A 25,556-nucleotide genomic window follows, 5' to 3' on the forward strand; every position below is an offset into this window, starting at 1 on the left:
CTAAGTGGCTGGATTGATAATGCTCCGTAATGGGCAGCTTTGTTCCATATCACAAAGTAATCTGGCAACTCTGACCTTCCACATCGTATCTGCAGCCAGGCTGAAAATGGGGTGTGTAATAGCTTGTCTTGCACAATAAGACTGTGTGTGATAAGAGGCGATAGCAGCAAGGAAAGCAGCCTACTCTGCATGCAGTCCTAAGCGTTAACTTGGCTAGAGTTAGGAGCCAGGTTGTCGCATGACTGCAGGCCAACCATGACTGCAGGCCAACCATGACTGCAGGCCAACCATGACTGTATTCTTCAATGTGAAATCAAAAAATACATTTCACCAATGTCATTGGATTTAGGTTAAATTTGTGTAAAAAAAATACAAAATGCCCTTACTGTATGTTGATGACTTTTTGCAAATCCAATCAGTTTTCCACATTGATTCAACGTATATATAACTATCTGCCCCTTACACAGCAAGCACATTTAACACTGGGCCAGTGTCTATACGAGTCCACAATTTTCAGTGTTAAATTAACACTGTGCTTAGTGCTGACACTGTTACACTTGGTCAGTGCTAGGGAATTAACATTTTAGCATTTAACACTAGGAATTGTATAAAGTTTACACCAATGATGTTATGCAATTTCACCTCATATAATATTTTTAACAATTACACAAAGAGATCCAACTCATGTTGCATTAAGGACATAACAATAATATTTGCAAGTCTTTATTTTCATATGATCTTATGTGCTGATTTCCAAAGACTTCAGGACTGGCAGCAGACAAGCTCAAACTTTAATTAACATAAACATAGACCACTTAAACTAGTACAAAACTTCCACTCATGGCTGGCCAAAAACAATGAATTGAAAGCCACGCCCCCACTAAGCCACGCCTACATTATAACGCCTTGCCTTGCCTTTTCGAGTGAATTGTAGTGTTACCACCCATGACTGTTTTGTTAGTGAGAGAGACATGGTTGTTGAATTCGGTCATTTTCAGTCCTGTGGATTTCACTAAGTAAGTTCCTACTAGAGGCGGATGTTATCATTCAAATCAAACTCTTTAGGACAATACATTAAATATATAATAAGGCCTTGGTTGTCAAGTCAAGTCAAGGCCAAGTTCTTCCTTAACACAGTGGTGTTAGGAACCTCCCTGGATCACAGGCCACATCAGGCCTGCAAGTAACATTTCGCTGGCTTACAAAGTGCTGTGTAATTCCTATTGCAATCCAGCAGGAGTTAGGACATCCAACAGTGGGAATATTCACCTGCAACCTGCATTCAGAATGACTGTCAGGATTAGAAAGATTGTGAGGAAACTAGGTTAAGCATTTAAACTGGGACGGCTGCAACGGCTGCAATGAATCTAACAAAAGGATTGGATTAGTTTAGACACATTTACGTTATTTATCTTTGTGTAGCAGAATATCAATCAATCAGTCAATATAGGCCTTCATGCAAAAACAAAGCTAGTGAAAACAATCCTAAAAATGTGTACCTGCAGTAGAGCATGGGCAGAAATCTGATAATGATGGGCATGGTTTGATGGGAATGTTTTACTCTCCACAGAGTGAAACTGACATATTCACATTCTCCTGGTTATTAACACTAACCCTGGGGTTATTTTACACCACTGCGTGTTAATTTCACTTTTACAGAGTTAATTTAAGCCCTTAATCAACACTATAAATGTTACATAGAAAAATCAACACTACAGTATGTAACACTGGCCAATTTGCTGAGTACAGTACCTCCACAAGTCAAAACAGTTTAATACTAGAATTAGATTGATTAATTTAATATATTTGTTTGTCTTCAAGTCATAAAATGCTGCTCAAATATGATTTGAAGAAAACATAAAGTGACACATTTTTGCAAGGGAGAGTCAGAGTTCAAGTGCATGGAAGCTTTTGGCAGTGTTTGCAACAAAACAGGTGCTCAACCAAATATTCTGCTCCCAACATCATTATCACTGCTAAAGATTGCCACCTAGGGGTGGCAACAAGCAAATGATACCAATATATTTCTGCTCTCATATTTCCAATGTTTCACATGCACAGGAACACTCTTCAATGACACATTTCATGCCCTAAAAACATCACAATGATTGATTAATATTCAGCTACTGCTCAACAATAGTTTGTCTGATTCAAATGCCTCAATATCTATTTGCTTTATTGTCTTTTCCTGGGGGGACTGCAAACTCAACAATTTACATTACACTACCTAAAACTAGCCTACTTATGTTTTGTTTTAGTGCTAATCAAAGTAAATATATCAAACCCAAAAACACTATCAAAAGTTGCTAACAAACAGATGGCAATCACACAAAACAAAACAGTAGAGCGGTGAAAAAGAACCCGGATGCTTTAGTAAGGCCCTACAAGTACATGGCTGAGGACACTCACTGTATCATAGCTGTCACACTGGGGCTACATTTGGAGGCCTCAAGCCAGAAATTAAGCAATCCTTCAAAGTGTCTCTGACCTACTTGAAAGCCTTACATTTATTTATTTGCAGTGCAGAGACAGAAGTGGTACATGGAAAAAAGGCATGGGTTGCTCATTATAACGTTTTGTCTTCCTTTTTGACAGAAAAGGTCAAATGTGAATTAATAAGCAAGACTGACGTAACCGTAAGCCATGTAATTTAACATACTCCTCCATCTCTCAGTGCATGTATCCTGTTGTAACACTAAAAGAGCAGTGGGATTTTCTCCTGGAGCCTGAAACAGGAATACCACGGTGGGTCCTCAGGTCACGGTCATTCTCAGAGAGGCAGAGGGACACTCCAAGAGTGATGTCAGTCCTTCCACGCCCTTTAAACCTGTGCCGTGTGACTCTGGCCTGGCGGCGTTGTTACTCTCTTCATGTGGTCTGCTTTTCCTCTCCGCTAAATCAGATGGCTCCCAAGGGTCTAGTAGTCTTTGGTATGTTTCAGATGACTTCTTGAGCTTCCTGTTCCTCTCCTGGGCTCCTCCCGGGGAGTTAGTGCTGGATGAGTCAAAGCTGTAAACCTTGAGCCCTTGGAAGACAGGGGAAACCAGTGCTCTCCACAGCCAGAGTCCATCGATTGTGTAAGCACAATAAGGAGGAGGCATATAGCCTTGCTTCTAGTGCAATCACCATCACACTCTTCATCAGTGCTGTGCATCATTTACCTAATGAACATGAAATAAATATTCCCTGTGATATTTACATTGGAGTAACATTGTCAATCCATTTAAAAAAAAAATCAAAACTCCGTACATGCACTTGGCTTTAGAATCTTATTTGGAATCCCACCTGTATCTGTCAGCTGCACCAGACTCACAACACAACATTTTAGCTCAGGGTTACCCAGCTGGCAGCCCCCAATGTTTTTATATATATACAGTATCAAAGGTTTGGACACACCTACATATTCAAGGGTTTTACTTTATTTGTACTATTTTGTACATTGTAGAATAATAGTGAAGACATCGAAACTATGAAATAACATATGGAATCATGTAGTAACCAAAAAAGTGTTAAGACAGTCCGGTGGAACATTTCAAGAACTTTGAAAGTTTCTTCAAGTGCAGTAGATAAATGAGGACCACCACAGGAAAGGAAGACCCAGAGTCACCTCTGCTGCAGAGGATAAGTTCATTATAGTTAACTGCACCTCAGATTACAGGCCAAATAAATGCTTAACAGAGTTCAAGTAACAGACACATCTCAACATCAACTGTTCAGAGGAGATTGGGTGAATCAAGCCTTCATGGTCGAATTGCTGCACAGAAACCACTACTAAAGGACACCAATAAGAAGAAGTTACTTGCTCGGGCAAAGAAACACAAGCACTGGACATTAGACTGGTGGAAATCTGTCCTTTGATCTGATCAGTCCAACTATAAGATTTTTGCTTCCAACCGCCGTGTCTTTGTGAGACGCAGAGTAGGTGAATGGATGATCTCTGCATGTGTGGTTCCCACCGTGAAGCATGGAGGAGGAGGTGTGATGGTGTGGCGGTGCTTTGCTGGTGACACTGTTTGTGATTTATTTAGAATTCAAGGCACACTTAACCAGCATGGCTTCCACAGCATTCTGCAGCGATACACCATCTCATCTGGTTTGGGCTTAGTGGGACTATCATTTGTTTTCAACAGGACAATGACACAAAACACACTTCCAGGCTGTGTAAGTGCTATTTGACCAAGAAAAAGAGTGATGGAGTGCTGCATCAGATGACCAGGGGCCTCATTTATCCGTGGTTGGCGCCCCCACTTGGATTGTGCCGTGGCGGAGATCTTTGTGGGCAATACTCGGCCTTGAATCAGGATGGTTGCGATATCCGATATCTCAGTTGGTGGTTGAAGATATCCCTCTAGTGGTGTGGGGGCTGTGCTTCAGTAAAGTGGGTGGGGTTATATCCTGCCTGTTTGGCCCTGTCCGGGGGTATCATCGGATGGGGCCACAGTGTCTCCTGACCCCTCCTGTCTCAGCCTCCTGTATTTATGCTGCAGTAGTTTATGTGTCGGGGGGCTAGGGTATTAGTATTTCTCCTGTCTTTTCCGGTGATAAACTGGAAACTGGGGGCCCCGATCAGAAACTATATCCTCGGGCACTCCGTAGTGCCGGAAGACATGGGTGAAAAGAGCTTCCGCAGTCAGTAGGGCCGAAGGGAGACCGGGCAATGGGATAAGACGGCAGGACTTAGAGAACCGATCCACAACGACCAGGATCGTTGTGTTACCCTGAGAGGGGGGAAGGTCAGTAAGAAAATCCACCGATAGATGGGTCCACGGCCGTTGTGGAACGGGAAGAGGTTGTAATTTACCTCGTGGCAGGTGTCTAGGAGCCTTACTCTGGGCGCACACCGAACAGGAGGAGACATAGAATCGCACATCCCTCCTCAAAGTGGGCCACCAGTACTTCCTCTGAAGACCTCGCACTGTCCTAAAAATACCTGGGTGACCCGACAAGGGTAGACAATGAGCCCATCGAATCAATTGATCACGAACAGCCAGCGGCACGTACCTACGACCCTCCGGACACTGTGGAGCCGCAGGTTCCTCCCTTAGCGCCCGCTCGATGTCCGCGTCCACATCCCATACTACTGGTGCCACCAGCTTAGCTGCCAGAATGATGGGAGTAGGATCGATGGACCTGTCCTCAGTGTCATAGAGTCTTGACAGCGCGTCGGCCTTAGTGTTGAGGGAACCTGGTCTATACGAGATAGTGAAACGAAATCTGGTGAAAAACATGGCCCACCTTGCCTGACGAGGATTCAGTCTCCTAGCTGATCGGATATACTCCAGGTTACGGTGGTCAGTCCAGATAAGGAAAGGGTGCTTAGCCCCCTCAAGCCAGTGTCTCCACACCTTCAGGGCCTTAACCATAGCCAACAACTCCCTATCCCCCACATCATAATTCCGCTCCGCTGGCCCGAGTTTCTTCGAAAAAAAAGGCACAGGGGTGGAGCTTCGGTGGCGCACCCGAACGCTGTGAGAGCACCGCTCCAACCCCAGCCTCGGATGCGTCCACCTCTACTATAAACGCCAAAGAAGGGTCCGGATGCGCCAACACCGGCGCCTCAGTGAACATCGCCTTCAACTTATGAAAAGATCAGTCCGCCTCTGCTGACCACTGTAAACGCACCGGCCCCCCCTTCAGCAGTGAGGTAATAGGGGCAGCTACCTGACCAAAACCCCGGATAAACCTCCGGTAGTAATTGGCAAACCCCAAGAACCGCTGCACCTCCTTTACCGTGGTCGGAGTCGGCCAATTACGCACGGCCTTTACGCGGTCACCCTCCATTACCAACCCAGAGCTGGAAATGCGATAACCCAGGAAGGAAACTGATCGTTTGGAAATCTCACATTTCTCCGCTTTCACATACAGGTCATGCTCCAGCAGTCGTCTAAGAACCTTGCGCACCAGAGATACATGCGCAGTGCGTGTAGCGGAGTAGATCAAAATATCGTCAATATACACCACTACACCCTGTCCGTGCAGGTCTCTGAGAATCTCATCCACGAAGGATTGAAATATAGCTCGAGCATTCTTTAAACCGTATGGCATGACGAGGTACTCATAATGGCCAGAAGTAGTGCTAAATGCAGTTTTCCACTCATCTCCATCCCGAATACGCACCAGATTATAAGCACTCCTGAGATCCAGTTTAGTGAAGAACTGCGCTCCGTGAAATGATTCCACTGCTGTAGCAATGAGAGGTAGTGGGTAACTAAAACCCACCGTGATGGAATTTAGACCTCTATAATCAATACACGGACGCAAACCACCATCTTTTTTCTTCACAAAAAAGAAACTCGAAGAGACACGTGACATGGAGGGCCGAATGTACCCCTGTCCCAGAGCCTCGGTGATATAAGTTTCCATAGCCACCGTCTCCTCCTGGGACAAAGGATACACATGACTCCTGGGGAGTGCAGCGTTACCCTGGAGGTTTATCACGCAATCCCCCTGCCTATGGGGTGGTAATTGTTCGCCTTCTTTTTACTGAAAACGATAGCCAAATCGTCATACTCAGCTGGAATGTGCACGGCGGAAACCTGGTCTGGACTCTCCACCGTTGTCGCACCGATGGAAACCCCTACACACCTGCCTGAACACTCATCAGACCACCCCTGGAGAGTTCCCTGTTTCCCCCGCCAGTGGCACAAACACTGGCCACTTCTTTTTTATTTCTGAGAGGGTCCGACCTTCTGAGCCAGCAGCATTCACAGCGTCCACCACATGCTGCCACTCGAACACCTTTTTGGCATTTGTAATGCCCACATATCCACCACACAATATATTTTTTCTTGCTTCAATCTCCTCTACAAGAACTTCCATTTCACACCGGGCGTTTTTTTTCTCGCATTTCTGTCGGGATTTGACGTCATTGTCATCATGCAGTCAGTATGGATGAATATTAATTAGGAGCGCTTCACTGACTATTTATAGGCAACTATGGGCATTAAAAGAGTGGGACAAGACACTCGCTCATGTGTGCAAATTTCGAGTTGATTGTGATTTATAAATGGAAACCGACGTGGGATGTGAGTGCGCATTGTGATACAAATCAGAATATTTTTGTGTGTAAGCACTTTCTGTGTTTCATCCGTATGCCATCTTTTGACTTGAATCCTCCGCATAGTTTTATAAATGAGGCCCCTGGCCTCCACAATCACCCGACCTCAACCCAATTGAGATGGTTTGGGATGAATTGGACCGCAGAGTGAAGGAAAAGGACCTAACAAGTGCTCAGCATATGTGGGAACTCCTTCAAGACTATTGTAAAAGCGTTCCAGGAAAAGCTAGTTGAGAGAATGCCAAGAGTGTGCAAAGCTGTCATCAGGGCAAAGGGTGGCTAGTTTGAAGAATCTCAAATACAAAATATATTTTGATTTGTTTATCACTTTTTTGGTTACTACATGATTCCATATGTGTTATTTCATAGTTGTTATGTCTTCACTATTATTCTACAATGTAGAAAATATTACAGATAAAGAAAACCCTTCAATGAGTAGACCTGATCATTTGAACATGTATTCACATGACTTGCTTCATGAAATGTGCAAAAAACAGTAACCCCATGTGTCCAAAGACTAAGTACAGTATGATACTGAAATGGCTGTAGTGCAGAAGCGACAATGAATTTAATCAAATACATGTATTTGGCATATAAGGGCTTAGAATTCTTTCATTGATGGACATAAAATATTGTAAAACCCCCAGGAAATCAGCTCCAAGTGATTTTGATGTAAGAAATCTGTATTCCCACTCATAATAGAGAGACACGTGATCGTATACAAATGTGAGCACGATTTGAAATTATTATGTTTTAGTTAAAAATTATATCTCTTTGGGCTTCTTAGGGTCAATATGCAATCTACACATTATTTGCAATTATGTTCCGGCCCCCCGACCATCTGCTCAAGAACAAATCGGCCCACGGCTGAATCTAGTTGATGATCGATGTTTTAGAAGATGTACAAAGCTCTAGCCTTAATCATCACAAGATATGAGGAACATTCACAAGCCCTAGTCAAGTCCAAAACCTGGGCGACAGTGACAGACATGGATGCCGTGAGATGGAGCAGACAAGTTTGAAACAGCCACGTATAAAACAGCACTTTGGCAGGTTGATGAACATGTCACTAGCTTATTCACATACTAAAGAATGATCAAAGAACGGTCAAGTATCAAGTAAAAATGTGATCACATTGTTTATGGATGCATGCCAGTTTTACTGTAAATTAAATTACTTTGATTGTCAGACTAAATATAGTTGCTGAGCCTGGAGATACTGCTACTGAATGCTAAGTATGACCAATTAAGGAATTTCTATAGATAGAGCTTCATAAGCCATCTAAACCATGGAACTATTCTTTATTCTGATTTATTGGTCTTTGATTCTCCCAAAGACAAATAAATTCTCAATAAAGGCTATGAAAGACTTGGTCCAGTTAACTTTAGAGGGTAATTCTGTTTTCATGATAATGTGTTCTTCCACATCAAAGACTAATGCAGTTTCCAAATGCTCGACACAATCCTCAGTTTTCCAAAAACAATGCCTGGAAGAAAATATGCATAACATCTCCGTTTCTTAGTCACAAAGGCCTTCATACGTTGGCCCTAAGATGCAAACCTGCTTTCAAAATATTAGGCTGCGAAGTTTGGTAATAGCCTGCAGAATATTTAGCTCTGCAAAAATTTTGGGAAAGCATAATATTTCAGCCTGTGAAATATTTTGGCCAACGATATAATTTGGACTGCGAAGTTTGGTAAAAAGCTGCAAAATATTTTAAAAGCCATGAAAAGACCTGGAAAAAAAATCTACGGCCTCCAAACATTTTCAAAGACCTGCCAAACATTTCAAAGAACAGCTAAGTATTGTTAAGGCCTGTCACACCCTGACCATAGTTTACTTTGTATGTTTCTATGTTTTGGTTGGTCAGGGTGTCATCTGAGTGGGCATTCTATGTTGGATGTCTTGTTTGTCTATTTCTATGTCTGGCCTGATATGATTCTCAATCAGAGGCAGGTGTTAGTCATTGTCTCTGATTGGGAACCATATTTAGGTAGCCTGGGTTTCACTGTGTATTTGTGGGTGATTGTTCCTGTCTCTGTGTTTGTTGTCACCAGATAACCTATGTAGCCTTTCACGGTCCGTTTGTTGTTTTAGTATTGTTCGTGTTTTTTCGCCGTCATTAAACATGTATCAAAAATACCACGCTGCATTTTGGTCCGCTTCTCCTTCACCAGACGAGAACCGTTACAAGGCCTGCTAAATATTTCAAAGACCGTCAAAATATTTCAAAGGCCATCTAAATATTTCAGGCTGTAAAGTTCATTAAAGCACTGAGAAATATTTTTGCCTTCGAAGTTAGCAATGTTATCTAAGTCCGTAGATGTGATAACAAGTTAGCTACGACGTCAGCAGCGCTAACTACGGTAGTCAGCTTCATTGTTACTGACGCTAGCTTACAATGATAGGTAGCTATATTAGCAATGTGGTTAGCAGCACTAGCTGTCCACAGAAGAGTGCGTGAAGGGTCATGGTCATGTCCTGTGAAGTCCCACACGTGTACATACCCACTCACCAAATTTGTAGATAAAGACCTGCAAAATATTTCAAAACCCTGTGAAATATTTCAAAGTCATCAATATATTTCAAAGAATTGCAAAATATTCCTAAGACCTGCTAAATATTTCAAAGGCCATCAAAGTATTTCAAAGGCCATCAAAGTATTTCAAAGGCCTGCAGAATATTTCACAAGGATGCAAAATGTGTCAAAATCCAGCAAAATATTCCATAGGCCTGAAAAATATTTCAAAGGCCATAAAAATATTTGAAAGACCTACCAAACATTTCAAAGGTTATCAAATATATAAAAAACCTGAGAAATATGTAAAAAATATTTCAAAGGTCATCTAAATATTTCAAAGTCCATCAAAATACTTTGAAGGCCTGCAAAGGCCTTCTTTGGACACCGTGTACACAAACCTCCAGACGATCTTCAATGCAATACAACACTCTTCCATGGCCTCTAACTGCTCTTAAATGCAATTAAAACTAAATGCATGCTCTTCAACCGATCGCTGCCCACACCCGCCCATCTAGCATCACTACTCTGGACGGCTCTGACTTATGTGGACAACTACAAATACCTAGGTGTCTGGTTAGACTGTAAACTCTCCTTCCAGACTCACATTAAGCATCTCCAATCCAAAATTAAATCTAGAATCGGCTTCCTATTTCACAACAAAGCATCCTTCACTCATGCCGCCAAACATACCCTTGTAAAACTGACTATCCTACAGATCCTTGACTTCAGCGATGTAATTTACAAAATAGCCTCCAACAGTCTACTTAGCAAATTGGATGTAGTCTATCACAGTGCCGTTTTGTCACCAAAGCCCCTTATACTACCCAACACTGTGACCTGTATGCTCTCGTTGGCTGGCCCTCGCTTCATATTCGTCGCCAAACCCACTGGCTCCAGGTCATCTATAAGTCTTTGGTAGATAAAGCCCCGCCTTATCTCAGCCCACTGGTTACTATAGCAGCACCCACCAGTAGCACGCGCTCCAGCAGGTATATTTCACTGGTCATACCCAAAGCCAACTTCTCATTTGGCCACCTTTCCTTCCAGTTCTCTGCTGCCAATGACTGGAAGGAATTGCAAAAATCACTGAAGCTGGAGTCTTATATCTCCCTCACTAACTTTAAGCATCAGCTGTCAGAGCAACTTACCGATCATTGCACCTGTACACAGCCCATCTATAAAAAGCCCACCCAACTCTCTCAACCCCATATTGTTATTTATTTTTTTGCTCCTTGCATCCCAGTATCTCTACTTGCACATCTATCACTCCAGTGTTTAATTGCTAAATTTTTTATTATTTTGCCACAATGGCCTATTTATTGCCTTACATCCGTAATCTTACTATATTTAAACACACTGTATATGAATTTTTACCTTTGTGCTATTGACTGTACGTTTGTTTATCCCATGTGTAACTCTGTGTTGTTTGTCTCGCACTGCTTTGCTATATCTTGGACGGGTCACAGTTGTAAATGAGAACTTGTTCTCAACTAGCCTACCTGATTAAATAAAGGTGAATTATATATATATATATATATATATATATATATATATTATTATAAAAAAAGATGCAAAATATGTCAAAGGCGATTAAAATATTTCAAAGGCCTGCAAAATATTTCAAAACCCTGTGAAATATTTCAAAGCCATGAAGATATTTCAAAGACCTTATAAATATTTCAAAGACCTGCAAAAATGTTCAAAGACCTGCTAAATATTTCAAAGTCATAAAAATATTTCAAAGACATGCAAAATATTTCAAAGACCTGCCTGATATTTCAAATGCCATTAAAATATTTCAAAGGCCTGCTGAATATTTCACAGGCCTGCAAAATACTTCAAATGACTTATTTTGACAGCCTTTGAAATACTTGGCAGGCCTTTGAATTGCTTTGTGAGCATTTAATATATTTTGTTGTCGATGGAAATATTTTGGAAATATTTTGCAAGCCTTTAAAATATTTTACATGTCTATTTTGAAAGCTGGTTTGCCCCTTAGGGCCACCACACCTTTACCACACTGTTTTGTACTTCATTCTTGAAAGCACCAGTGTACATACATTTTTTACAGGCTATGGTACATGCTCCTCTATTGCCCTTATCTGAATATTGTTGACACTACAAATCTCATTCCTCTGATCTGTACAGTCACCATACAAATACCATTCGGTAAAAAAATAACATTGACAGTGACATTAAAACCAACCTTTATTATGAGTAGCCTATTCTGTCATGGTTTCACTACTATACTAATGGCTTTGCACTGTTCAAGTTCCATCAAATGTATGTGTCGTTTCATTTGACACCACTTGGTGGCACCTTCACCTAAGAATCTGCATCCCCATTGAAGCATCTCTGCATGCCAAGAGGAAAGTTGACAAACGGACAAAAGCCAAGAACCTTTTTCCAAAATTGTTCTGGTTAATGACATTTCTCTACATTTTGAGATTTTTTTACGTCATACTTTAGGTATTTTAATAATCAACATAGGCACTAATTCATTTCTAATGCACTGTCTCAAATTCAGAGAAGAGTAAACCAGCAGGAATTATTGCCCATGTCAATAAGCATTTCAAAGGTATCTATGGCTTTGAAGTGGAAAACTGTCAGTTTTGTCAGAGCTCTCTGTGAAATTATGCTGTGAATGGGATTCAGCTGCAAATTTCATGCATAACGATGGTCATGGTCTAATTTGCTGATACAGTGTAAAAGCCAGGCCTAATTATGATGTAAAAAGATCTAGCTAGGCTAATAACAAATATCTATTTATTTTTTTCTTCTCTGGATACTGGAGTGAATCAATTATTTGCCCCAACCTAACTTGGCACACTGCATTATGTCTTGAGAAAGTCCAGCTGTGGCATGGGGATTTTCCGACCTGTTCCCCCAGGTTGTCCCACGTAACTTCTGCGTCGAAAGGTTACTATAGCTACAGACGATGCGCGAGTCTTGTCAGCTTTTTTGAAAGTTCCTCCCCTGCAGGCAGTTCAGTGAAATTCCTCCACTGTTACATTGTAAACAGAAGAAATACAGCTTTATCAAATTGTGACAAAGATACAATTTTGATGTTGTTTACGACTATCTTTACTGCCTTCACATGGTAACGTATTACTTTACTTTATCTTACTTTTTCAGGCTACTTTAGCTAGTTGGACTGTACAACTGTCTACAGTGGCGGGTAAGTTAACGTTAACTTGAGAAAGATTTGACGGATCATCACCCTGGCTTGATATTAACTTTATGTCGGCAACTCTTTCATTGCGGCGGTGCCAGCGGTTTTACCTTACACATATAAAGATGTTTTTCTTAGGGAGGAGGAACATTTTCTATTTTAGTAACGAAAGTCACTTACGTCGCCAAAAATATGACGTGATCAGGAAGTGTCGGTTACATTTTGTTTCAGGTGTTGTGAAGTGAATGTTTCACATGCCTTGGCTTGATGATCTGTTAAAATAAGTCGTGTAAATAATTGAAGATGAAGGTATCTGTCTGTCTCATAGGGTGTGTTAGGCATTGTGCTGATTGATTTTCTACACGAATGATCAATTGGTCGTACTTAAGTCCACTAAAAAAGTATGTCTACATCTTTAGAAAATGCAGATCAGAACCTCATTTTTCATCCAGTCATTAGTTTTATAATATAGTCTGCAACACTGCTTTGCCATTGCATTACAATATTTCAGTGCAGACCTGTTACACAATTTCACTACACTACTTTAGCATTGTATAATTTTTCCACTATCCACAATGTTAAATTGAGAGCAGCATTGGGAAGTGGCCTCAACCCAGAAGTGAGTTTCAATTGCCAGTTGTCTGACTTGGTGTACTTGAACAACCTCTGACCCGGTAAGATGTGCAGGAACCACAGACTGATGTATGGCCTCGGCCTGATTGAACTAGATTGTCACATATCAAGACAGGACACACACATTGACCTAGTTACTTACACTCCCATACATATAGATTTGGACATTGAAGCTAAAACTTATAATTTGGCTCTATACTCCAGCACTTTGGATTTGAGATACAGTACAGAATGTCACCTTTTATTTGAAGGTATTTTTTGCCATTTAGAAATGAAAGCACTTTATGTATCTAGTCCCCCCATTTGAAGGTGTCATAAGTATATGGACAAGATCACTTATAATGTATTAACCCCTTCACGTTTCTGTACTATGTTTACTACCATATCAAAAATCAAATCTAATTTTATTGGTCATATACGCATATTTAGCAGATGTTATTGCGGGTGTAGTGAAATGCTTGTGTTACTACTGCACTGTTGAAGTTAGGATCTAACAATTCTCAACAATACACACATCTAAAAGTAAAATAATGGAATTAAGAAATATATAAATATTAGGAAGAGCAATGTCGGTGTGGCATTGACTAAACTACAGTTGAATAGAATACAGTATATACATATGAGATGAGTAAAGCAGTATGTAATCATTATTAAAGTGACTAGTGTTCCAGCAGCCTCTAAGGTGCATGGTTGAGTAACCGGGTGGTAGTTGGCTAGTGATGGCTAAACAGGTTAACAGTCTGATGGCCTTGAGATAGAAGCTGTTGTTCAGTCTCTCAGTCCCAGCTTTGATGCACCTTTACTGACTTTGCCTTCTGGCTGACAGCAGGGTGAACATGCCGTTGCTCGGGTGGTTGATGTCCTTGATGATCTTTTTGGCCTTCCTGTGAAATCAGGTGCTTTAAGCGTCCCGGTGGGCAGGCAGTGTGCCCCCGGTGATGTGTTGGACAGACCGCACCACCCTCTGGAGAGCCCTGCGGTTGCAGGCGGTGCAGTTGCCGAATCAGGCGGTGATACAGCCCGACAGAATGCTTTCAATTGTGCATCTGTAAAAGTTTGTGAGGGTCCAAGCCAAGTTTCTTCAGCCTCCTGAAGAGGCGCTTTTGAAGAGGTGTCCACTCACATGCCTTGACTTGATGATCTGTTAAAATAAGTCTTGTAAATCATTGAAGATGAAGGTATCTGTCTGTCTCATAGGGTGTGTTAGGCATTGTGCTGATTGATTTTCTACATGAATGGTCAATGGGTCATTGACCCATGTACGATTGATGTGGGAAAAACAATTGAATCAATTTTAGAATAATGCTGTACCGTAACAATGTAGAAAAAGTGAAGGGGTCTGAATACTTTCCGAATGCACACACTCTTTCACACACACACACATCTCTAGAGTACATGCAGTATAGGCAAATCTAATGGAAGTCAATGGAGACTGGATAGTGAGTCATTTTACAGTGTTTTCTCTCTTTCTCAGATCTTAAACATTTTCAAATCTTAATCGTTGTCTGGACAAATATATATAAAACAATGTCAAAAAAATGTCTACTCACACACACCCTTGGTGTATGAATTGGCATGGTAGGAGGCAGAATAATGCTCTGTTCGTTATCACATTTAGTATACAGTTGGAGTCGGAAGTTTACATACACTTTGGTTGGAGTCATTAAAAATAGTTTTTCAACCACTCCACAAATTTCTTGTTAACAAACTATAGTTTTTGCAAGTCGGTTAGGACATCTACTTTGTGCATGACACAAGTAATTTTTCCAACAATTGTTTACAGACAGATTATTTCATTTAAGATTCACTGTATCACAATTCCAGTGGGTCAGAAGTTCACATACATTAAGTTGACTGTGTCTTTAAACAGTTTGGATTCCAGAAATTCCAGAAAATGATGTTGTGGCTTTAGAAGCTTCTGATAGGCTAATTGACATTGTTTGAGTCAATTGGAGGTGAACCTGTGGATGTATTTCAAGGCCTACCTTCAAACTCAGTGCCTCTTTGCTTGACATCATTGGAAAATCAAAAGAAATCAACCAAGACCTCAGAAAGAAATTTGTAGACCTCCACAAGTCTGGTTCATCCTTGGGAGCAATTTCCAAACGCATGAAGGTGCCACATTAATCTGTATAAACAATAGTACGCAAGTATAAACACCATGGGACCACGCAGCCGTCATACCACTCAGGAAGGAGACACGTTCTGTCTCCTAGAGATGAACGTACTTTGGTGTGAAAAGTGCATATCAATCCCAGAATAACAGCATAGGACCGTGTGAAGATGCTGGAGGAAACAGGAACAAAAGTATCTATATCCACAGTAAAACGTGTCCTATATCGACGTAACCTGAAATGCCGCTCAGCAAGGAAGAAGCCACTGGCCCAAAACCGCCATTAAAAAAAATCCAGACTACAGTTTGCAACAGCACATGGGGACAAAGATCGTACTTTTTGGAGAAATGTCCACTGGTCTGATGAAAAAAAAAATAGAACTGTTTGGCCATAATGACCATCGTTATGTTTGGAGGTAAAGGGGGAGGCTTGCAAGCCTTGGAACACTATCCCAACCGTGAAGCACGGGGGTGGCAGCATCATGTTGTGGGGTGCTTTGCTGCAGAGGGACTGGTACACTTCACAAAATAGATGGCATATGTGGATATATTGAAGCAACATCTCGAGACATCAGTCAGGAAGTTAAAACTTGGTCGCAAATGTGTCTTCCAAATGGACAATGACCCCAAGCATACTTCCAAAGTTTCAAAAGACTCAGTTACACCAGCTCTGTCAGGAGAAATGGGCCAAAATTCACCCAACTTATTGTGGGAAGCTTGTGGAAGGCTACCCAAAACGTTTGACCCAAGTTAAACAATTTAAAGGCAATGCTACCAAGTACTAATTGAGTGCATGTAAACTTCTGACCCACTGGGAATTTGATGAAAGAAATAACAGCTGAAATTAATAATTGTCTCTACTATTATTCTGACATTTCACATTCTTAAAATAAAGTGGTGGTCCTGACTGACCTAAGACAGGGAATTCTTACTAGGATTAAATGTCAGGAATTGTGAAAAACTGAGTTTAAATGTACTTGGCTAAGGTGTATGTTAACTTCTGACTTCAACTGTACATTTATCCTGTTTCCACAATCTAGTAACCCTACGTGACTTTTTGTTTCTAGTACAGGGTGGCTCTGTAGCTGTTTTGTTGTACTTGAAAGATAAGTCAGCTGACTGTATGCAAAGTAGTACAGCAGGTTATTTTTTTGAAGTTGACAGTTGAAACAAGCCAATACCTTACATTGAAATGTAGCCTCTGTTTGAAATGCAATTGTTATGGAAGCTGCACTAGGCCTAGGCTGTTCTTCTTCTCCCATTAGTTGACATTGTAGGTCATAGACTCATAGTTAAGACGTACAGGTTTCTGTTTGCATTCAACAGTGGGCGTACCATGTGTCATTCATTGCATTATAAATAGCCTATGTCTTTGAGTTGGCTACGTGTCATCATGCTGTGTGTATTGTTAAAAGCCTATTACATAAGTTGTCATCACAGTGTTCAACTTCAAATTGTCAAATATTGTCTTTGAGACTGGTTCGATCCCTGGCTCGAGATACATCCATGATAAGCTCTTAAACTGACTAAGCCAATTCATGATAGCCTATAGGCCTGTGTTTTTCAGACCTTGTCTCGGGGACCCACAGACATTTCACAATTTAGTTGTTGCCCTGAACTAGCTTACCTGATACACCTAGACAAGGGCTTGATTATTAGTTGACAGGTTGAAACAGGTGTGCTAGCGGTGCAATAGTTCAAATTCAAGGAACAGCTGGGCGTCCCTGAGGAGACGTTTGAAAACCCCTGGCCTAGGCGAGAGGGTAGTTGTGTTGTGGTAAGATTACTGGTCCTTTGTAAAATAAAACAGTGCAACTTTAGCGCTTTTGAGTGAAATGCACAATCAAATGTTTCAAATTGTGTTTAATTAATAGTGTTGAGGATATCTTCCTGGTTCAGCTTCCAGGGTTTGTCCAACAGGGTGTTTTTGTTCCCTTACTTTGGAGTGAGCTATTTTTTGCCAACAAAATAACCATCCAAAAACTCTAATGCGGAGCATCAGAGATTGGTTGGAGCATGAGGAAGAATAGGGAGTGTGTGTGTGTCTCTCTGACTGCATGCATGTGTGGTGGTGCTCTGTCTGTTCTCTGCCTGCCCTGCAGTGACTCAGCCTGCAGCCTACGGGCTAGAGGGACAGCTTTTTGAAGGCAGTCTTCCATACCAGTGCACACAGGAGCCCATGTAGGCCTAACCACTAACCACTGTGTGGCTTTACCAGTCAATATTTCCAAGAATCCCTTCCAGACAGGCCAAAGAACTCCTCCAACTCTGGCTTAACTTGTCGCCCATCATCAATCCCATCACTCATACTTGCTGTAGTCTTGATGTGTACCGTACCAAGCAAACAGCACTACTATAGTATTTTGTGGATGCACAACACACAGTGGACCTTGTTGGATTGAGTTTTCATGTTAATGTCCTATGTTAGTGCGTTGCATGATACTGTTCTGTAAGAATTTAGTAGCATTTGAGGCTTTTGCCTTTGTGGACTGGATGCTTAATTCAGAATGATAAGTATCTTTCCTGTTGGCCTATTTACCCTGAGACACCAGTAAGAATTGGCTAAGCCTAGTGCCAACCTAATTGTTTTGTTTGAACTACTGTGATAGAGAGAACATGATGGGAAGGGAACTAAGCTCATACATCACCTTCTGCTCCAGTGAATGTACTGAATGGCTTTCTAGAATTAATATATCTTTACACGCGTATCTCTGTGCTCCTCTTTGTCCCTTTGTTGATGTTTTCAAATAGCCTACTTGAATACTAACTTTCTCCTTGTGAGCTTTGAGCTTTGCATCTGTCCTTCTAGACTTGCTGAACTGTATGTTTTTTTACATTGTTAGTAGGATTGGGAAATTCCATGGACCTCCTTAGGTGCATGGACCTCCACTCCTTAGGTGCAGATATGTGTTGTGATTAGGGTTGCAAAGGGTCGGAAACCTTCCGGTAAATTTCCAGAATTTTCCATGGGAATTTTTTCCGTTGTTGCTTAAAACTTCTTAGGGATAGGGGGCAGTATTTTCACGTCTGGATGAAAAGCGCGCCCAAAGTAAACTGCCTGCTACTCAGGCCCAGAAGCTAGGATATGCATATAATTGGTAGATTTAGATAGAAAACACTCTAAAGTTTCTAAAACTGTTAAAATGATGTCTGAGTATAACATAACTGATATGGCAGGCGAAACCCCAAAGGCAAACCACCCCCCTCCCCCCCAAAAAATTCAGCTTATCACTATTTTCATTGGCTAGAACTTTAATCATAAGTCCAAGTCCTCCCAGATTGCAGTTCCTATGGCTTCCACTAGATGTCAACAGTCTTTAGAAAGAGTTTCAGGCTGGTTTTTGGAAAAATTACCCAGAAATTGTATTTTTTCTAGGTGGCACCCATTTTGGCTGTAGTGTTTCCAAGCGTGTGGAGGAAAGCGCATTCTTTCTTATCTCCGGTAATGAACATACTATTCTCCGTCTTAAATTGTATAGTTTATTTGCGTTTTAGGATACCTAAGGTTTGATAATAAACATTGACTTGTTTGGGAAAAGTTTATTAGTAACGTTTGGGATTCATTTTGTATGCATTTTGATGAAGGGAAACCGGATGGATTATTGACTGAAGCGTGCTAGCTAAACTACGTTTTATGGATATAAAGAAGGACATTATCGAACAAAATGACCATTTGTGATGTAACTGGGACCTTTTGGAGTGCAAACAGAAGAAGATCATCAAAGGTAAGTCATTTTGTATATCGATATTTCTGACCTTCGTGTCGCACCTCACTGGTTGAAATAGGTTTGTCATGCATTTGTTTGCGGGGCGCTGTCCTCAGATAATCACCTGGTTAGCTTTCACCGTAAAGCCTTATTGAAATCTGAGACGGCAGCTGGATTAATAAGAAGTTAAGCTTTATTTTGATTTATAACACTTGTATGTTTTATGAATTTTTATTATGAGTATTTCTGTTTTTGAATTTGGCGTGCTGCAATTTCACTGGATATTGTCAAGTCAATCCCGCGGGAAGGGATCTCTAATCAAAAAAATTAGCTTATAACAGTATACATTTTTTTTATGGGAAACACATCAGGCAATTCTAAGTCTTGTGGCATATTTTGGTTAAACTATCCCTAAATCAATGGAATTGCAACCCTCTGCATGCACAGTGCATTCTTCCATCACATGTACAGCTGAATCTCAAGATCTTGCACAGTAATGGGATGCTCTTGAGCCCACACTACTACACTGTCTGAGCCAAGGACTACATGCTTTCTGGTAAATTTTGATTACAATACTGGGTGGGGTGAATATATTTTATATGACATATGATTATTTTTTTTAACTAGTACATAAACTCAGCAAAAAAGATACGTCCCCTTTTCAGGACCCTGTCTTTCAAAGATAATTCGTAAAAATCTAAATAACGTCTCAGATAATCATTGTAAAGGGTTTAAACATTGTTTCCAATGCTTGTTCAATGAACCATAAACAATTAATGAGCATGCACCTGTGGAACGGTTGTTAAGACACTAACAGCTTACAGATGGTAGGCAATTAAGGTCACAGTTATGAAAACTTAGGAGACTAAAGAGGCCTTTCTACTGACTCTGAAAGACACCAAAAGAAAGATGCCCAGGCGGCCTGCTCATCTGCGTGAACGTGCTTTAGGCATGCTGCAAGGAGGCATGAGGACTGCAGATGTGGCCAGAGCAATAAATTGCAATGTCCATACTGTGAGAGGCCTAAGACAGCACTACAGGGAGACAGGACGGACAGCTGATCGTCCTCGCAGTGGCAGATCACGTGTAACAACCCCTGCACAGGATCGGTAGATCCGACCATCACACCTGCGGGACAGGTACAGGATGGCAACAACAACTGCCCGAGTTACACCAGGAACACACAATCCCTCTATCAGTGCTCAGACTGTTAGCAATAGGCTGAGAGAGGCTGGACTATGGGCTTGTAGGCCTGTTGTAAGGCAGGTCCTCACCAGACATCACCGGCAACAACATCGCTTATGGGAACAAACCCACCATCGCTGGACTTGACAGGACTGGCAAAAAGTGCTCTTTTCTGACGAGTCGCGGTTAGCTCTCACCAGAGGTGATGGTCAGATTCGCATTTATTGTCGAAGGAATGAGCGTTACATCCTGACATGACCCTCCAGCATGATTTCCTGCAAGACAGGATTGTCAGTGTTCTGCCATTGCCAGCGAAGAGGCCGGATCTCAATCCAATTGAGCACATCTGGGACCTGTTGGATCGGAGGGTTAGAGCTAGGGCCATTCCCCCCAGAAGTGTCCCGGAACATGCAGGTGCCTTTGTGGAAGAGTGGGGTAGCATCTCACAGCAAGAACTGGCAAATCTAGTGCAGTCCATGAGGGGGAGGTGCACTGCAGTACTTATTTTTGATTTTGACTTTGAAAGAGATTTCTGAATGTTCTTCGTCTAGCATACACCCCTCCAACCAGACATGCTTTATCTATTAATTTGCTGGATGCGGAGTTCAGCAGAGTTCAAGTGAAGGTCAAGCAAATCAGAGAGAAAGCAGACTGTATTGCAATCATCTCTGATGGGTGGTCGAATGTTCGTGGCCAAGGAATAATTAACTACATCATCTCCACCCCTCAACCAGTATTCTGGGTCTCTACATTGCTGATGAGCTGAAGGAAGTCATCAATGATCTTGGACCACAGAAGGTATTTGCACTGGTGACAGACAATGCTGCGAACATGAAGACAGCTTGGTCTAAAGTGGAGGAGTCCTACCCTCACATCACACCCATATGACTGTGCTGCTCATGCATTGAATCTGCTCAAGGACATCATGGCACTGAAAACAATGGATACACTCTACAAGAAAGCCAAGGAAATGGTTAGGTATGTGAAGAATCATCAAGTTATAGCAGCAATCTACCTCACCAAGCAAAGTGAGAAGAATACGAGCACCACATTGAATCTGCCCAGCAACACCCGTTGGTGTTGTTGTCATGTTTGACAGTCTCCTGGAGGGGAGGTGTCACTCCAAGAAATGGCCATATCACAGTCTGCCGATATGGACTGCCCCATCAAGAGGATCCTCCTGGATTATGTATTTTGGGAGAGAGTGGTAAGCAGCCTGAATCTCCTGAAACCTATGGCAGTAGCCATTTCATGGATTGAGGAAGACAATGCCATCATGTCTGATGTTCAGACTCTGCTTGCAGATGTAAGAGAAGAAATCTGTTCTGCCCTGCCCACTTCACTGTTGCTCCAAGCAGAGGAAAATACATAAAAAGCCTGAAGACTTCTGCCTGAAGCCCATACACACCGCAGCTTACATGGTGGACCCCAAATATTTTTTATTTCTTTTACCTTTATTTAACTAGGGGAATCAGTTAAGAACAAATTCTTATTTTCAATGACGGCCTAGGAACAGTGGGTTAACTGCCTGTTCAGGGGCAGAACGACAGATTTGTACCTTGTCAGCTCGGGGATTTGAACTTGCAACCTTCCGGTTACTAGCCCAACGCTAGGCTACCCTGCCGCCCCAATATATACTGGCAAGAGCATCCTGTCTGGTGCAGAGATCAACAAGGCCTATGGTGTTATCACTACCATGTCTCGCCACCTTGGCCTGGATGAGGGCAAGGCTCTTGGCAGTCTGGCAAAGTACACTTCCAAGCAACATATCTCATCAGCTACCTGGTGGAAGGGACTTTGTGGATCTGAGGCTCTTTCCCCTGTTGCCTCCATCCTCCAAATCCCACCAACATCGGCCGCCTCAGAGCGCAACTGGTCCTTTTTTTGGGAACACACACACCAAGGCACGCAACAGGCTGACTAATACAAGGGTTGAAAAATTGGTGGCCATCCGGGCAAATTTGAGGCTTTTTGAGCCTGACAACAAGCCATCCTCAACAAGGTTGGAAAGTGACAGTGAAGAATAGGCCTCAGAGTCTGATGTTCAAGAGGTGGACATTGAGGAGGTCCAGGGAGAAGACATGGATGCCTGAGAGGAAGACAACCAAAGCTTCAGTTTCTAGACTTTTTACAGATGTATGTTGAAAAGGTTTTTGGGAGATGTGATTGATCAATGGGGATCATTCAATATTCCCTTTCTTTTGTTGTTCAGTGAAATCGTCCCATGTGAAGAGTCAACTCATTTAATTAAAGTTGAATTCGTCACTAAATGTTGTTGTTTTCTATTGGAAGGATTTAATCATTTGCAATTATGTCTACTTATGATAAGGTAAAAGATTTTATGTTTCTGTCTCCATATTTATTTATTTTACCTTTATTTAACCAGGTAGGCTAGTTGAGAACAAGTTCTCATTTGCAACTGCGACCTGGCCAAGATAAATCATAGCAATTCGACACATACAACAACACATAATTACACATGGAATAAACAAAACAGTCAATAACGCAAAGAAAAAGATATATACACATGGTACAAGACAAAGACGTCTGACTGCTACGCCATCTTGGATCATATGATATGGTAAATTTATCCAATGCAAAAAACATCTACATTTAAATGGTGTTAATATTAATTTGCATATTTCCGTTAATTCCCATATATTCCCACGGAAAGTTTCCACTTCTGAATATTCCCCAAAATGTGCAACCCTAATTGTGATTATCACGATTCTATATGTATTGTGATTCGATACTGTGATTTTATTCCGATTCGATGTTCCAAACATATTACTCAACATATGTCTGCAGCAGAGGGACAGAGCCATGAGAATTTGTTTTCATCAGTCATGGATATAAGTGTTTAAATCAATTGACTCCCTTTTTAAAAAGAAGATGAACAATCTATGAAGGAAAAATACTTGAGTTTTGGTGCCGGTATAGCCAACTAGAGAAAAAAATATATTGTGATTTTGTCAAAATTATACGATATTTCATCAAAAATAATATCCCGATATGTAACTGTATCGATTTTTTTGTTTGTTGCACTCATCACTAATTATTAGGCTACATGTCATTATATTCTAATAAGATCTAGGTTATGTTATCTAGAGAAAATGAACAACATTAAAATGCTATGTATAGAAAGACAATAGTCTGACATGCTCCTTCATTCAGAGAGAGTTATTTAAAGGGATCTATTTTACCTTTGCTTCTTTCCTGTCTATCTCTCTCAGACTAGGCTTCATCTACTAATTAAAGAGGCGGTTGCTAAGAGATAACAAGCAGTGACATCGCTGCTGAGAGCCTCTGATGTGCTGCAGCCTGAACCTGCATCTCTACTTTGGGTCTCTTCTCTTAACCCCCATCTAGACCTGAGTGCACCTGACCCATGTGGAGCAGTAGGGGGAGAGAGAGAGAAAGCGGAGTCACACCACATACCACACGCCATGGCAGCTTTCACCAGTACCCCGAAAGTGAATTCCGGGAGTGCTCCTCGCCACAGGTTCAGGGTGGAGAGCCCAGCGGAGTGTGACTGGAAGGACTGTGACACTGGAGGCAGCGATAGGTCTAGAGGACACCGCACCATGCTGGAGAAGACCCATGACTTCTTCCAGACCTGTGACATTGAGGACAAGGGCTTCATCACCCGCCGGGACATGCAGGTAAGATCACCTATATGGGATCACCGAGTCTGACAATCATCTCATGGGAAGTTATTGAAATGTTTAGGCTACACCAGACGTGCATTATGTATGTTCCAATCCCTACTGTGTAGTTCCCTAGTCATGTGTCAATGTTACTTTTATGTCATTATGTCAAGAGTACCAAATATTTTAAAGCTCCAACTTTTGATACTGATTTTTACGATGCAATAAGTTATGACCGTTTTGTTTTGAACTGTGATTCATGCTGAATATTGTTTTGCCGCTCTGAAGGTTCAAAATAATTCTGAGTGGTAGTCGGTTGGAGTTGTGATGGATTTCTCTAGATGTATTCTAGCCAACACACCTGGTCCCGTATCTCACTATTGTTATCATTCAGGTTTTTGTAAGGGCATCTGAATGACTGCTGTTAACAATAGAATACACTAAACAATGAGGAAATTATAGCAACAAATCCTCCATAGACGTTTATGTTAGATTTGGAGACAAATATCTGGTAATTTCATTAGGCTGCACATGGAAGACAGAGACTGTGTGTGCTCCTTAGAATTAGCTAGAACACTTCTATATCTCTGTTGTATGCTCATTAGAGATGTTTCTGAGGACATTCATTCTAATTCAGGAGTGTATGTGAAAAGAGTGCCAAGGAACCCACAACACCTACTGGCAGCAAAGAGCCAAGCGGATCCACGCTTTGTCATACATTTCCTTCAGCTGCATTATCCAGAAGCCTTTCACATTCATCCATGGCAGTATTATTTTGATGGAGCACTTGTGAGCCCACGCCGTGACAAGGGTCTCTCAATAGAATGGATAGGTCTCTTTGATCATTGCTTACAGAAATATATTGAAAATGACCTTATACCCACTCCTCATGTTCATTAGGAGTGGAAGAATTACATTTTTTTAGTAATGGAAATGCATAACTCAACATATGCAGGAGTGCACAGTACATTGATTCTCCCACTGTGTAAATTAGTCTCATTAACATACAAGTAGGTAGTCAGTGTTCGCAACTGAATTGCAGATCTGCAGGTCTATAGCTACAGTGCATTCGGAAAGTATTCAGACCCCTTGACCTTTTCCACATTTTGTTACGTTACAGCATTTTTCTAAAATATATTAAATAAATAAAAATTGCATCAATCTATACACACAAAACCCCAAGATGACAAAGCGAAAACCGTTTTTTTAGACATTTTTGCAAACGTAACAAAATGTGGGAAAAGTCAAGGGGTCTGAATACTTTCCGAATCCACTACATACAACCAGAGCAGGTGGTACAGGAAAGTCATTTTGATTTAGTCAGGTATTTACTATGCTTGATAAGGCAACCCTTGTTTATCCACAAGGGTTTAAGAATCTGGTTAAGTGGCACAAGAACCCTTTTTAAAATATATGTTTTATTTACTTTAATAACATATTCTAGCAAATGACAGCATTGCCATAGATGTGCACATGTAGCATTTTGTGCTGATGCACATACTGTACAGCCTGTACGATGTT

General features: G+C 41.4%; 1 protein-coding gene across 4 annotated transcripts in view; it reads left to right on the top strand.

Moving 5' to 3' along the window:
* The first annotated feature begins 12,524 nt into the window (after positions 1 to 12,524).
* Positions 12,525 to 25,556, top strand: part of LOC135509158 (EF-hand calcium-binding domain-containing protein 4B-like) — a 33,574-nt gene continuing 20,542 nt past the window's right edge. For 3 of the 4 annotated variants that reach the window (XR_010450902.1, XM_064929571.1, XM_064929573.1), the window contains exons 1-2: positions 12,525 to 12,678; positions 23,758 to 24,050. Coding sequence is in view for 3 of the 4 variants with exons in the window: in XM_064929571.1 (XP_064785643.1) it covers positions 23,835 to 24,050 (216 nt within the window). In the remaining variant the exon portion in view is untranslated. Of the gene's footprint in view, positions 12,679 to 18,872; positions 18,939 to 23,757; positions 24,051 to 25,556 lie in introns of all 4 variants that reach the window. The other variant, XM_064929572.1, reaches the window with a different exon arrangement.

Source organism: Oncorhynchus masou, chromosome 22, assembly GCF_036934945.1.
Source record: "Oncorhynchus masou masou isolate Uvic2021 chromosome 22, UVic_Omas_1.1, whole genome shotgun sequence".
NCBI classification, from domain to species: Eukaryota; Metazoa; Chordata; class Actinopteri; order Salmoniformes; family Salmonidae; genus Oncorhynchus; species Oncorhynchus masou.